At 45.9% G+C, this 15528-nt stretch overlaps 1 protein-coding gene across 2 annotated transcripts in view; it reads right to left on the reverse strand.

Annotated features, from left to right (window-relative positions):
- Nucleotides 1-14687, reverse strand: part of RPN2 (ribophorin II) — a 63187-nt gene extending 48500 nt beyond the window's left edge. For both annotated transcript variants that reach the window (XM_077459060.1, XM_077459059.1), the window contains exons 1-2: nt 14597-14687; nt 4016-4209 (exon numbers count right to left, since the gene is read on the reverse strand). In XM_077459060.1, the coding sequence (XP_077315186.1) occupies nt 4016-4209; nt 14597-14606 (204 nt within the window). In that variant the 5' untranslated portion in view covers nt 14607-14687. The remainder of the gene's footprint in view (nt 1-4015; nt 4210-14596) is intronic.
- Nucleotides 14688-15528: the final 841 nt, after the last annotated feature.

Genomic DNA, 15528 nt, shown 5'->3' on the forward strand with positions numbered 1-15528 from the left:
TTAAGTAGGGGATCGGTGTTAAACCCCCTAATTTTTTTTTTTTTCTTTTGTCTGTAATCCACTGAGATGTTCTTCCTTTTCTGGAGACACAACAGGAAGTGAGAGAGAGAGAGGGGATATCCACCCTTAGAAACATATCACTGATACAGTAATCCCCAGCTCTGTGCTGACGTCACAGAAATCAGTCCAGGCACTGAGTCATCAGAACAACAAAGTCTGGATCCACCAGGTGCCTGGAATGATACCCCTCTCACCGAGCCGCTGAGATGGCCGCTTCCTGTCCCTGCACAGCTCAGTGCTCGTGGGAGGGCGTTCAGTTCTCAGTGCAGAGGTGCCGCGGGACAGATGCAGCATCGGACCGAGCATCATCCACCCAAGTATGAAACTGCAAAAAATTAAAAACACACACACACACACCATAATTCTCTTTTAAGGACACTCACATGACGACATTTGAGCACAGTTCAGTGCTGTAGTACATGGAGTTGAAGCCGGAATGACAACATTTCCCAAAAAGGCTTGCCCATGAAAGTCTGGGCTTACAGGAAGTTGAATGATACAGTTAACTAGAAAAAAGTAGCACCATGAAGCAGTGGAAAGGATTACTGAAGTTTCACTTTAATTATGCATATTGGTGCCTGCCTGAGAAGTCCATATCCTTATCCAGCAATCTATTATTTTAGGATTGCATTGGCCGAGCTAACATTTTTGGCACGGGAAGCTTCCTGTCACCAACAAGGTTTGTAACAGTACATCTCTTTTCTCAACCTGTCCTTATTACCTGTTGTGATCAAATATATTTTCAACCTGTGTCTGAACAAAGGCCTTTAGAAACAACCCGTCTGGCTACCCTGCTATTTGAATTGGTTTCTGGGTAAGATTTGGACTATATTGGGATCCTGCTACTGCCTGCCGTGACCTTTAGCATGTCTTCTGATCCATTTTGTATGCTGCCTGTCACAACCACCTGCCTTTTCCTCATGTTAATGACTACGTCTTATTCCACTGAATTCAGACTGTACCCTTAATGACACAGTGGATGATAAAACCCCATGACCTCCCCCCATTAAAACATTTCCCCATAAATTTGTGGTCTTAGTGTCACTTTCTAGTTCTCAGTAGTGAAACAGGATAAATAAAATGTGGTTATCCTCACCCCACCCATATCACCGAGCCCCCAACACTAACCTAATAAATTCTAAACTACCCCTTTACACATTATATGCAACCTCGGTTACGCCACGAGCCCCTGCACAAAAACAGAGCAGGTCTTGCACTAAGGAGGTACCAATGTAATGCCTAATACCTTGCAGAGTCCACCCATAACTTGGGACTCAATGCAAGAGTCAATCAACTCCTCTGTTACAGCTTGTGTCTGTACCCTGAGCCACACTACTGGTCATTGATGCCGCTTACAGGCCAGTATTCAGGTAGAGGAGTGCCTGATTTCCGAAAATGAAGTTGGCATTTGGATATCTGAGCATGCCATTCTTTTAGAACTCCCAGGGGGCTCTACATGGGATATGCAAAACATGGACATGCTTCTATCTACGAGTTTACTTTTTATGCTTGCTACATACCAGTATGTGACCACAGGTTAACTCTTAAATCTCAGTGCTTACTCTAAGGCAGGGATCTCCAAACAAGGGGAGAAGTTAATGTACTTCAGACATTAGAGGGGCCAGACTGTGGTCCCCCAGGAGGAGAAAAAGCTCCAGTGTCAGTGGAGTAAACAATGCCTCTGACTTGGTGGTCAGTGGGAGTAAAAAAAAAAAAAAAAAAAAAAAAAAAAAAAAAAAAAAAAAAGAAGATGATGATATACAACAAGGAACAAGAATAGTACTGTCATTGGTATTGGAGGAATAGCGACCCAACGTTGGTGTCATTGGGATGAATAGTGCCCCGTTGCTGGTGTCATTGGGAGGAATAGTGCTAAGAAGGCAGAATAAAGGCAAGCAAAGGGTCGCATTTGGTCCATGGGCTGCAGTTTGAAGACCACTGCTCTAGGGTATGAAAAATAAGCTGCAATACCTACATTTCTTCTCACTCTGGTGCTCTCCTCTGCTCCAGGTTGAAGGTCCCTTGCCATCCTCATGTACAATGCAGGACTACTGGTCCTGCATTGTACTCAATGTCATCACAATGCGATTGCAGTCCAGATTGCCAGATTTGCTTATGCAGTATACAGTCCCCAATGTTAAAGGGATACTAAAGTCTTTTTTTTTATGGTTTAAATATAATAAACATGTTAAAATGACCTGCTCTGTGCAGTGGTTTTGCACAGAGCACCCCTGAACCTCCTCTTCTCGGGTCCCTTGCTGGCGATCCTGGCCCCTCCCTCCTGCCGGCACAGCAAGCAGCTTGTTATGAGTGCACCCGAGCTGAGCAGCTGCTGTGCGTGTGTCCATTCAGACATGGAGCCGCAACTTGCCCCCCCCCCCTCTCCTCATTGGCTCACCAGCTTAGATTGACAGCAGAGAGCGCCTATGGTGCCCAATGTGTGCCTCAGCCAATCAGGAGGGAGAGCCCCGGACAGTAGTCCCTCTTGTGCAACATCGCTGGATCGAAATAGGGATCAGGTAAGTATTAGGGGGGCTGAGGCACACTGAAGGTTTTTTTTAATCTTAAATGTAGTCTGCATTAGACGCAAAAAAATAAATAAAAAAACTTCCACCTTTACAACCACTTTAACCACTTTCAGACCAGACCAATTTGCTGGTCAAAGACCAGACCACTTTTTGCGATTCGGCACTGCGTCGCTTTAACTGACAATTGCGCGGTCGTGCGACGTGGCTCCCAAACAAAATTAACGTCCTTTTTTTCCCACAAATAGAGCTTTCTTTTGGTGGTATTTGATCACCCCTGCGGTTTTTATTTTTTGCGCTATAAACAAAAATAGAGCGATAATTTTGAAAAAAAACGCATTATTTTTTACTTTTTGTAATAAATATCCCCCAAAAATATATAAAAAAACATTTTTTTCCCTCAGTTTAGGCCGATACGTATTCTTCTACATATTTTTGGTTAAAAAAAAAATCGCAATAAGCGATTATTGATTGGTTTGCGCAAAAGTTATAGCGTTTACAAAATAGGGATAGTTTTATAGCATTTTTATTAATAATTTTTTATTATTTTTTTTTTTACTAGTAATGGCGGCGATCTGCGATTTTTATTGTGACTGCGACATTGTGGGGGACCCATCGGACATTTTTGGGACCATTGTCATTTATACAGTAATCACTGCTATATAAATGCAGTGATTCCTGTGTAAATGACACTGGCAGTGAAAGGGTTAACCAGTGGGTGGCAGTGTAGGGGTTAAGTGTTCCTAGGGGTGTGTTACTAACTGTGGGGGGGTTGGGCTGTCATTTAGTGTACACTGATCTCTGCTCCAATCACATGGAGCAGAGATCAGCGTCACTAGTTGCTAGGCAGAATGGGAAAATGTTGTTTATACAGCATTTCCTCCATTCGGCCGCTCCGTGAGACGATCGCGGGGATGCCCGCGGCGATCGAGTCCGCGGGTCCCGCGACCGGACTCACGGGGGTCCCGACCAGCGCGGGAGCGCGCCGCCGGCGGCGCGCTCCCGATGGCACGGCGGCAACTAATATTGGACGTACATGTACGCCAATATGCCTGCCCGTGCCATTCTGTCGACGTACATTGTCATGCGCTGGTCGGGAAGTGGTTAAGTATCAAGTGTGCACAACAGATGCTACAATACTTTGGTTATGACTTTCTACCTGAAGCAACAGTGCAGATAGTAGCAGATGTCAACAATTTGTATCCATGTAAATGAACTCCACAAGGCGGTGAGACTTAATTTTTACAGCAGATGGGTAAACATTCTGGTTAGTAAATTGCCTCTAGCTTCCCTCCCTTATTAAAGTGAACTAATAAAGTAATGTGGACCAAACTTCACAGGTTCACTTTAAAAACTAACCTGAAGTATATATGAAACAGTCACAACTAATGCTTAGTAATCAAAGACCACAGCTTGCTCAGCACACTCACCTTTTCATCGGAGATGCTGGCACCCAGGTGCTCAAATCCCACAATGTAATAATAAGCGTTCTCCAAGTTAGACAATGGGTGTTCTAGAACCCCTTTAAGCCTTTCCACATCCGTCTGGCTCAGGTAGTGGCTTGGAGTCAAGGCCTGGACACTGGCAAGAAGGGCAAATGCCTGTAAGAACACCAAACGTGGATCTGTAGAAAAAAGAAAAAAAAAAAGAAAAGTGTGTTTATTGAAAAGAAAACTTATCTCTCAGAACCCAGTCTCATGGCGGTGCACACAAAAGGAAGATCAATTATTGAAACAAATGTCAATATACACAAGCATTTCAGGTTGCTTTATCCTAATGTAGACATTTTGGATATACATCACCTTTTTAATGTGGGGGGGGGTCTGTATTATGTAGACCGGTGACATCACCCACTGCTGGGTGGGTGTCCATTGCTCTAGGTGTTGTCGGAGGGGGTGAGAGTTCCCTCCCACCAGCTGCAACTTACACAGGGGAGACGGAGAGATTAGGCGTATTTCCACCTAAACTCTGATCCTCAATCACATGACCTGTTGCCACAAGAGCCCACATGCATGTCTTGACTTTTCCTTCAAAGGGTTGGACTCCACCTCACCCACCCAAGGGCTCATCTCCACCAGTGTTGCATATTCAATGGTCGAAAAAAGGGTTTGAAACAGTTTCTGTTTTTGAGGCCCTCAAAAACACTCATGGCTCACCCCTGGAAATGTGCAGGAGCTTCTTTGGTGTGCTTGTCACATGTAGGGCAGACCATTAAAATAACCGGACTGCCCAGAGAGCGTGCATTAGCTCAAATCACAGGTGTGAATGGGGCCTCATAGCACTTGCAAACAGTTTATGAACATGTGTGACTTCTCTTGGGTTGGAAAGCTGGATGGTTGCACCACCACATTGCTGCTCTTTTTGACATGCCGCAAAGTTACCACTTGTGGTTACCATGCCTATCAATTGCCCCCTAGTGATCGTACGAGATGTTTTTTGGTATTATAGGGGCAGAGGAAAAACACCATGTTTGATTCCAGTGGAGATAAACCCTAACTCCTGCACTTTCCTGTTGGGTCCTTGAATGTGATAAGAAACATTCCTGGCACTGAACGAAAGACTAAAGTTTTGGTGGAGGAAAAGAATGGGCAGGTGAACGACCACCAATGGGGCAGAGGAGGGGGGTGGGGGGGTCAATAATTCACTGCCATGTCCACCAATGCAGACAGAAGGGATCAGCTTTCTCGGCCATGATCACTAATGCGGGGAGTACTATTAATACTTCCCCCATACAAGCAATGTACAGAGAAGGGTTAATAGTACTGACACCAGTGCTGGGGGTTATTACTGCATCCAATCATGTCAATGCTGGGGGTTCAATCGTGTCATTGTGAGTTATTATTGCATCCTCTGACACCAATGATGGGGGTTTTTGTACGCCAACATCTTCAGTGTGCATTGGGATATAAAAAAATAAATAAAAATGAAGCAGGGACAAAGTTTTAGAGCGTTAAAGTACAAAAATGAGCTGCCATTGTGCAGCCCTCCATGAGCGACGGGGGGCTGAACTTGAGATGCTGTATCATTTTCAAGTCGACCACCACTGAATAAAAGTATCAAAACTAATTAAAATGTGTTACAGTATAGCTAAACCCATCAATCCTTCACATTTAAGAAAGCCGTCATCTTATCCTCTGATCTGCAGTTTTCATGGTCCTGCACATGTGATAAGTTAGGACACCAGCCAACGATGGCTTGACAGTTCAGCTGAGAGCACAGGCAACGGTGAACGTTACGTGACTGGCATTTAAGGCACTTTTTGAATGTCTCGGTTTTGGAAAACCATTAAATATGTGGGCTTGGTTCCATTTTAAAAGAAAAAAAAATATTAAGATATTATCAAGTTGATTTTTAAACACGCCTCCCCATTTTTATTTAATAAAGGGATAAAAATGTACAAACTTTGTCAGGTTTTTAAAGGTGTGTCCCCGTTAGGCTGACCACACATGCACACACATTACAATCCGATCGTACAATCTCCTTTAGAGTACCATCAACTTCGGTTTGTCCTATTATTATATAGTTTTGGTAAATCTAAAAGGGATTGTACAATCATATAGTAGCATGTATGGCGAAAAATTGAGTAGAGCAGGCATGTCCAAAGTCCGGCCCGCCTGGTTATTTGGACATACATATCTTTTGTGGCCCCCGACGATCTCCCAGCGCCGGGGCCACAAAAGATATATATGCTTCGGAAGGTACAGGGAGGACAGGACCGAGCACCGTACACAGGAGAATTTCCTGTTTACGGGCGGCCTCTGTAATAGGAAGTCCGTCTCCGGCACTGCTATTGGACGACTGTTCTATCCATCAAAGGAGGTGGGACTTTCTATTAAAGAGGCTGCTGTGTAAACAGGAGATTCTCCTTTGCTCGTCAGTGCATTCCTTCCTGGCAATGGGGAGGCGTTCCTGGCAATGGTGAAGCGTTCCTGGCAATGGTGAGGCTACATTCATGGCAATGGTGGGTCTGCAGATGTGCACTGATTAGGCTGCATTGGTGGGCACTGACAATTATTTTGCTTCACAGTTCTTTATTTATGTTATACGCCAATTAATACAGTATGTACAAATACGCCCAAGCTCATCTCTTCCCACACACAGCCACAAAGACAAGAGAATTCTTGTTGGGCCGTGTATTAGAGCTCGAACGAACACACTTAGACCGAATTTTAACGGTTCAAAGAATGTCAGGCAAAATGGTCGGCCCTCACGCATGTTCACTTCATCAAATCTGGTCCTCTTTGAAAAAACTTTGGACACCCCTGGAGTAGAGAATGATTTATAAAGCTAAAAAAGGTTTCAAATGCATCTCCTATTAGGGAGGTTTTCCCCTCACTTCTCATTCGGGTTATACTAAGGTCTGTTTATAAATGTGTGAAGAATGGATTTACACTGTTGCGACAATCGCTCCGACTTTGAAAGCACGCGCCGCATGACATGTAAAAATCGATGTTTCCCTATGAGAGCCGTCTGAACTGATCTGACTTGTGGCGGTCCGACTTTGGAGAAGGTTCCTGCACTACTTTGGTCTGACTTCAGCCCATAGCATTGAATGGAAGTTGCATTCAAATCAAATCCTCATCTTAATTGATGTGATTTGGATCCAACAGTACAGGAAGATTACACAGGCATTACCTAAAGTTGCTTCAAAGTCACGTTGAAGTTGCCTGGCAATGTCACATGACTTTCACATCGGAGCAGTGTGAACCTGGCCTTACATAAGATTCACACAACTTTTACTTAGGATTCACACATTTCTCCAACCAAATCCGATTACAAAAATGTGTAAATCTGGTGTGAAAGATGTGTGAATCTTGGGTAAAAGCCATTTATAAATAGACCCATACGTGTTAAAATCCAGAAGAAAATATCTAACTATTCCCCCCCTCTAGCTACAATTGAAAAAAATATATATGTTTGGGTTTCAATCCAAACTATTTATTTTGCTAACCAGCTGATGTGGCCACCGAGTGTGCTGTATGAACTATATGTACCCTCAGTTACATACGGTGCTGGGTTCTGGCAGCAAGACGCGAGATAGGCTGAAGATAACGTCATCGACCTGGCTCTGCCAATCGGAGGAAGCCTTCTATTCACTCACAGAATACAAAGCTTCCTGTGAATAGTGGAGCAGCCCTCAGGAACGGGATGGAAAGTCGTTGTACCAGAACACAGCGCTGTTTGCTACAAACAGTTTTTACAAAGCAATGGTCTAGTGATGCATCAACATTTTGGCTGCTAATAGGGTTTTCAGTGTTGAGTCAAAGAAAGTAATAAGTGCTGATAATGGCTGCCGAAAACTCCAGAGATTTTACCTTGCTTAGACCCCTTTCACGCAAAAAAAAAAAAAAAAAAAAAAAAAGCGCATGAAAAGCTCAGGGAAACCTATTTTCATTAAAATCAATGAATGCTTTCACACTGGGGCAGTGCGCTGGCAGGGTGGTGAAAAAACACCCCTCCATTGAAATTAATGGAAAGAGCTTCAAAAGTGCTAAGCGTTTTACTGGCATTTTACAAGCACCTCAGTGTGAAAGGGGCCTTATGGTGTGTTTTTCATAAGTCATGTGACTCAAAAATGCATCAAAAACCAAACACGGGTATATTTTTGGTGTGTTCTTCCTGCATTTCAATGGGGAGGTGTCTTTTTTGGTGCGGTTTGCCAAATATGCATCAAGCAAGATTTTTAACACCGCTTTAAAAAGGTGCCGATAACAAATTCATGAGTAATTAAAAAGTCATATTATATAGATATAGTCCGTTTCAGCCACGTGCATCCTGGGGCACCACTACAACTGTTATTAATGTAAACAGTTAAAGAGGAACTGCAGTCTGCTCACATAATTTGTAATGGAAACAGCTTTGCCATTCTGAAGCTTCCCTTCAACCACTTTGCATAATAATAAAACAATTGTGTGTATATATATATATATATATATATATATATATATATATATATATATACATACACACACACACACACACTGGAACCTCGGATTGCAAGTAACGCAGTTTACGAGCGTTCCTCATTACGAGCTGTTTTCTTTAAAAAAATCCTGACCGTTTGTGAGCATCGTCTCACAAGACGACCAGGATTCAAGCCTTTGGGGTGTGCAGTAATGCATTTGGCCAGAGGTGCAGGGGATTCAGTGACATTAGGAGCCGCTCAGAGACACTCGGTTTCTGAGTGGTCTCGGAGCATCTCCGCACCTCTGGCCACATGTGGTACTGCATAGATAAGCAGTGGCTGTGGAATGGATTATCTGAGTTTCCATTATTTTCTATGGGGAAACTCGCTTTGAAATGAGTGCTTTGCATTCTTCTGGAACTAATTATGCTTGTACTACAAGCTTTACTGTACTGCAATTCTATACTTGTCAAATACGCTGCAGCAATTTCCCTCCACTAAGTCTGGCTGCATCCATTTTAACTGTGGGCAGCTGAAGCTGCTGCCTGTTTACTTTCTGGATTTACACACACACACACTGCTTGCCTGCACATTTCTCCTCTCTTGATGAATACACATGGATCTCTGCAGTCTCCTATCTCATCTAGCCCCCTCCAGCTCTCCTTGGCTCACCAATGACTCATCGCTCCTCTGATCAGCTGGCGTGATGTCAACTCTGTGCATATCAGAGGCATTATCCAACGATCAGCTAAGCCCTACAGAAAATCAACAGAACACCATTTTTTTCTCGTCATGTCATCCCACTGAATGGGGCACTGTGTGCCGAGCGCCCGCACACCAGGGCGGCAGCATTCAGAGCCTCGGCGGATGTGTTCTGTCCATTACTGCAGAGCTTTTCTGATCTTCAGATAATGCCTCCAACTAACCCGATCGAACATGGTGACTGTACACGGCACACAGTGCCTCAATCAATGGGATGCCAAGACGAGGAAGAGCCGGATGTTCTGTCAATTACTGCAGAGCATTGCCAAATATCGAATAATGCCTCTGACGATATGCGCAGTGTTGACGTCACGCCGGCTGTTCGACAGAACACCACCTCCCACAAGGCGCAATGTGATGTGTGTTTCCTTACAACACTTTTTTTCTTAACTTTGTTTGAAGTGTCGCATAGCGAAAATTCATGTACAGAACCGCAATACACTGTGCGGAGATATCCAGTGCAGAATAATGCAGACATGCTGCATTTTAACGCAGCTCGTCACACCAATGTTGAAATGTGAATGAGGCACACAGAAAACAATTGTTGTTTATATGTCCTTGCCAACCGCAATATAATTTTTATATACACACACACACACATACATACATACATATATATATATATATATATACACACACATACATACATACATACATACACACACACACACACACACAGGTTTGCAAGTGGTTTACTGGGATTTAGCTGAAGATATCAGCCCTAACCCTGGTAGTTTTTGGGAGTTTTTTTGTTTCGTTTTTTTTTTTTTTACAGACGGCGGATGGCTTTTTCATGACACCACTCTGAGTGGCTCATGAGCCACTGGAGCGCTTTCAGAAGCATTATCATTTTTGCCAGTTCACCCAAGAAACCATCCGACGGTGCTGCCAGATGACAAAAAAACTGACAGCTGTTTTAAAAGCCAATTTCACCTTTAGTTAAAATAATAATAAATTATAAATGCACATATTTTGCAAGTAAAAAAAAAAAAAAAAAAAAAAAAAAAAAACTAGTGTTGATGTTTTTAAACCTTGGAGCCTGCAAAGCATTGGCACCTGTGTTCAGTGGCTGGCGGGTGCAATGTTAGGCTTCTACAGACATCTCTCTGCCCGTACCTCTGTACAAGCAAACAGGTTCTCAGTGAACTACAAGGGTGCAAATGAATGACGGCCTGGTAACTCGTTAAGACCTACAAGCTGTCTGCTGTTGTGGTAAATGGGACATGTAATTTTTTTCATTTGCAGATTTCTGTCAACGAATGGCACGGCTGTGACAGCGGGCTGGGGATCTTCTCCTTGCACCAGCTGTCACTTTTTGAAAACAGTGGAGCCATGTGCAGCTTGAAGTTTTCAATGCTGGTGAGTGATCTCGTAGTCCATTGATTGTCTTGCTTTGAGGTAACTGTCTGCCAGCTTGGGTGGTGGTAAATCTGCAGCTCAGCCACTCGTTTTTACAACCCCCTCCTCCAACCTTCTGCGTAAAAGAAATCAAATTTCATTAGCAGTTGTACATGGTACTCTTAGCACCAAGTGTTTGTTTTCTACATACTTATCTACTTACACACTTTCCCAGGTCCAAAACAATATTAAGCAGAATTAAAATATTCATTACCTAGGGCTGAAACAATTAATCGACATTATCGATAATAATCGATAATGAAAATCGTTGTCAACGATTTTCATTATCGATTAGTTGGTGCGCACCATGCGATCCGCAGAGCGGTCCGTGGCCGCGGCTTCGGCCTAGCTCCGGAGCTGGCGGCCATCTTGGCACACCTGGCGGCGGTGTTGTAAATTTTTCTGCGACCCATGAAAAAAAACGAACCCCGTCTCTTCCGGTGCGGCTCTGTCACTGAAACAGCTGACGGCGGCCCTTTACCATGCATGCGCCACTTCAATGCTATTAACAGCGCATGCGCAGGATATTTCTTTAGCGGTGGAGAAAAATTATGGACTCAAGCGGGCGGAGCTGGACAGATGGTTAGAACATCAGCAGCAGCCCCGCCCACCCCACTAACATGCCCCCGAATCGTGCATGCACGGGATATTTGTTTACTGGTCGAGAAAAATTATGGACGCAAGCTGCTATTAACAGCGCATGCGCGGGATATTTGTTTAGCGGTCGAGAAAAATTATGGACTCAAGTGGGCAGAGACTTGCTGGGAGGGAGAGAGAGTGGAGCTTGGAGAGGGGGGCGGGGCCCTGTGCATAGCACTGACTACATGCACAGTACATTGTTCTGCCAATAAATACGCCTCACTGTGCCCAGAAACTACTGTACATGTAGTCAGTGCTATGCACGGGGCCCCGCCCCCCTCTACAAGCGCCGCTCTATCACTTGCTCGGCAGAGCCACATTGTTTATTTAAATAAAAGGTATAACACTATCTCCCCCCCAATAAAATGCAGCTTATTACAAGCATATCACTGATGATTTGCGCCAATAGGCGTCATCCCAGCGGTCTGTTTGGAGGAACTTTGATCGGTGGGGAGCTTGGCGCAAATCATCAGCGATATGCTGACTATGTTTTTATGCTTGTAATAAGCTGAATTTTATTGGGGGGGGGGGGGGGAATCGTGTTATACCTTTTATTTAAATAAACAATGTGGCTGTTGGGGACAGGGATAGGGTTTTTTTTTTTTTTTGCTGATCCGAAAATTGATCCGATCCATGACTCTGATCCAATGAACGATCCGATCCGTGAGTTTTTTGATCCGTTGCACCCCTAGTCCGCACCTTCCCCCCTGCCGGTCCCCTCCTGTGTCCTACGCATGCGTAACGTCCATGAGCATGCAGCTACGCCTGCTTGCATTCTCCACCCAGCCGACGTCCTGCCAGCAACGCGCCTGCGCTGAGCTCCTCCTCCCCCTCTACCCAGCAGCCTTCCAATAGACCCGCCACAGAGCGCAGGCGCGGCAAGCCCTCGCCGGGCCGCTTTCCAGTGCTGTCGTGACTGGAGGTTGTGCTCTGCACATGCGTGCATCCATCTCCCGGCTTCGGGGTGTCCTTCGCTCCATTCGGAGGAGTCGGTCGAGTCACGTGTGGTGGGTCCGGACTGAGACTCTGTCCCACACCACCCGGCACACCAAGGAGGAGCTGCTGTCACCATGAAGAGGTGAGAGAACCCGAGACACCGGAAGGGAGCACTGACACCATGTGAGAGGGGGGGAGAGAGAGGGGGGGGGGGAGAGAGAGGGGGGGGGGAGAGAGAGGGGGGGGGGAGAGAGAGGGGGGGGAGAGAGACCCCTTTTTCAGTTTTTTTTTTACCTTTATACATAATATTTAGAATTCTTTTTTTTTTTATATATATTGTCCTCAATATATACACACATACTTGTATGAATAAAGCAGGGAATCTGACATTCACCATACTTTCTTTGTGGGTGATAATACTCCATCATTGGTGTTTTATTCTGCAGTTTGAGTGGAACACTCAGTTTTTTCATTATTACTTTTAAATAAATAGAAAAATGGCATATTATGTTTTTGTTTTTAATGTGATTTTATCCGATAATAATAATAATCGGCTAAAAAAATCGATTATGAAAATAATCATTAGTTGCAGCCCTATTGTTACCCCAACACTTACAATACAAATCAATACAGGAGGGATCAGAGGACCCTGCTCATTATTGCTTCCTTTGTGTGAAATGTCTGGTGTTCCTGCCACGGCTTTCCTATTAAAAACTGATCACACTAGCCAAGAGAGCACAGCATGGTCAGCTCTCTAGCTACGCTAAGGAACTCAGCCTGCTCGCCACCTGGTTAGACTTGTCCCGACACGCCCCCCCCCACACACACACACACAGCCATTCACTGGGAAGCTCAGTGTGATGCTGTTTCTTCTCCCCCAGCTCTTATGCAGCTGAGAACAGAGGCAAAGTGATCATTTATTTTAAAAAAAAAAAAAAAAAAAAAAAAAAAGGGAGAAGGAAGAAGAAAAAAAAATAATTACAGGGGTTATAACCTTCCCTAACTCTATCCAAAATGAAAAAAAGTTTTGCCTATAGTTCTATTTTAAAGCGGAGTTACGCTTTTAAAAATAAATATGAAAAAGTCAGCAGCTACAAATACTGCAGCTGCTGACTTTTAATAATCGGACACTTACCTGTCCCAGGGTCCAGCGATGCGGGGGAACGAAGCCGCGCTTGTCTACCCCTCTCTGCGGCGCCCGGGCACGCACGGCGCACCACACTGTGCGCTGTGACTGGCCAGGCAATCATCTGGGACTTGTGACAGATGATTGCCGAGAGGGAGGTGGGGAGAGCCGATCTTCCTTCCGGCGCCACGGGTGCACCAGGAAGAAGTGGGAGCGGGGACCCTCTAAAAAGTGGGTCTCTGACACCCCCCCCCCCCAAAAAATGACATGCCACACATGAGATGTCGGGGGGGGGGGGGGGAATTCACCTTCCCTTAAAGCGGAATTTCCATTTTTGGGTGGATCTCCGCTTTCAGTTCCACCCACTAAGGATGAGCTCAAGCGTGTTCACATGGACCACATGCAGAGCCCGCCAGGAAGTCTGCGCAGAGCTGCGCCAATCGCAGGCAGTGAGACATTGCCCCGATGTGCGGCTGCAGAGATCAGGCAATGTCTCACTGCCTGCGATTAGCGCAGCACTGCGCAGACTTCCTGGCGGGCTCTGCACGTGGACCATGCGAACACGCCTGAGCTCATCCCTAGTGGACCACGTACAGAGCCCACCAGGAAGTCGGCGCAGCACTAATCGCAGGCAGTGAGACATTGCCCCGATCTGTGCAGCCGTACATCGGGGCAATGTCTCACTGCCTGTGATTAGCGCAGCGCTGACTTCATGGCGGCATGCGCGAACACGCCAGAGCTCATCCTTACCACCCACCACAGTCCTGGTTTCTCATGTGGCTCCTCGGGAACATTCATTGCCCACCTCTGCCCTGCCGCTCGGCACGGACGCCATCCTGAGAATGCTTGCCATTTTTTTTAAACTAATGCAGGCCGTTGTCTGATTGGATGAGGTGGAGAGGGAGGGTAGTGACATCACACTCTATGCCTCGTCCAATCAGACAACACTTCACATTGCCTTGTCTCTTTCCCTTCAGGAAGATTCCCCTGGTCCGTTCTATATAGTAAAAACGTGAGGCCTCGTCTGTACAAGGACCGAGCCTCCTCCTGCCTGTGTGAGTCTCTATGACAATGTGACAGGTGAGGCCTCACACCGGGAGGGGGAGGGCTGGCCACTCACAGGCCACCACCAGACACACACAGCCAGCGGGGAACGCTGGGACTTGTAGTGCAGCAGCAGGTCGCCGCCCCACCCTCTATAATTCCCCCCAATTCATTGTATCCCCCATACACTCAGCTACTCACTCGCTGCCATGTTGTCCGCTCCCCCTCACAGCGTCCTCCGCCCCCTCGTCACACGATTTCCGGGGCTCGCCGGGGGAAGGACACATAGGCTGGGCGGGATGGGGGTGACACCCACACTGAATAAAACTTTATTTATAATGAAACAACGCGTTCAGGCGCCAGACACACAGATTGCAAATAGTAAACGTTTTCCAGTCATTTTATTATACCACAGCCCAGAGAAACGTAGATAGCGCCGCTGTGTGTGATCTATCCAACTAGGCATCCCCCCGTGCATTTCAGGGAATGGTCGGCGCCAAATAAAGGCGGGGCGCGACGTGCATGTGTCTGTGTGTGATTGGTGCAATCGCCTGACAATCCGAGACAGAGGGGCGGGGATTAATGTTGTCCTCGTCACCACAGGAGCGTTAACCCGCTCAGGTTGGGGAGTTGGGATGTTGGCGCCTGATGGGAGTGATTGGCAGGCGTTCTGACCAATTGGGGTAACGTGTTGGCGCCTGATCGTGGTGATTCGTAGGTGTGCTGACCAATTGGGATGACGTGTTGGCGCCTGATGGGCGTGGTGGCAGGCGTACTGATGGGGTGATTGACAGGTGTGCTGACCAATGCAGTGACGTGTTGGCTCCTGATTGGAGTGATTGGCAGGTGTGCTGACCAATGCAATAACATGTTGGCGCCTGATGGCCGTGATTGGCAAGTGTGCTGACCAATGCAGTGACGTGTTGGCGCCTGATGGCCGTGATTGGCAAGTGTGCTGACCAATGGGGTGACGTGTTGGAGCCTGGCTGGGCTACTAGCTCTGTAACTTATTTCAGAGACAAGTTCTATGAGGAGGGAGAGAGGAGGAGATGGTGGAGTTTGTAGAAGTAAAGCATAGATTCCAACTGTCCTTATTTCCGCCTCATTTTGGTCTGATCTATATAGTTGTATAT

The sequence above is a fragment of the Lithobates pipiens genome, unplaced genomic scaffold (assembly GCF_037356315.1).
Source record: "Lithobates pipiens isolate NorthernLeopardFrog02 unplaced genomic scaffold, aLitPip1_a1.2 Scaffold_28, whole genome shotgun sequence".
NCBI lineage: Eukaryota > Metazoa > Chordata > Amphibia > Anura > Ranidae > Lithobates > Lithobates pipiens.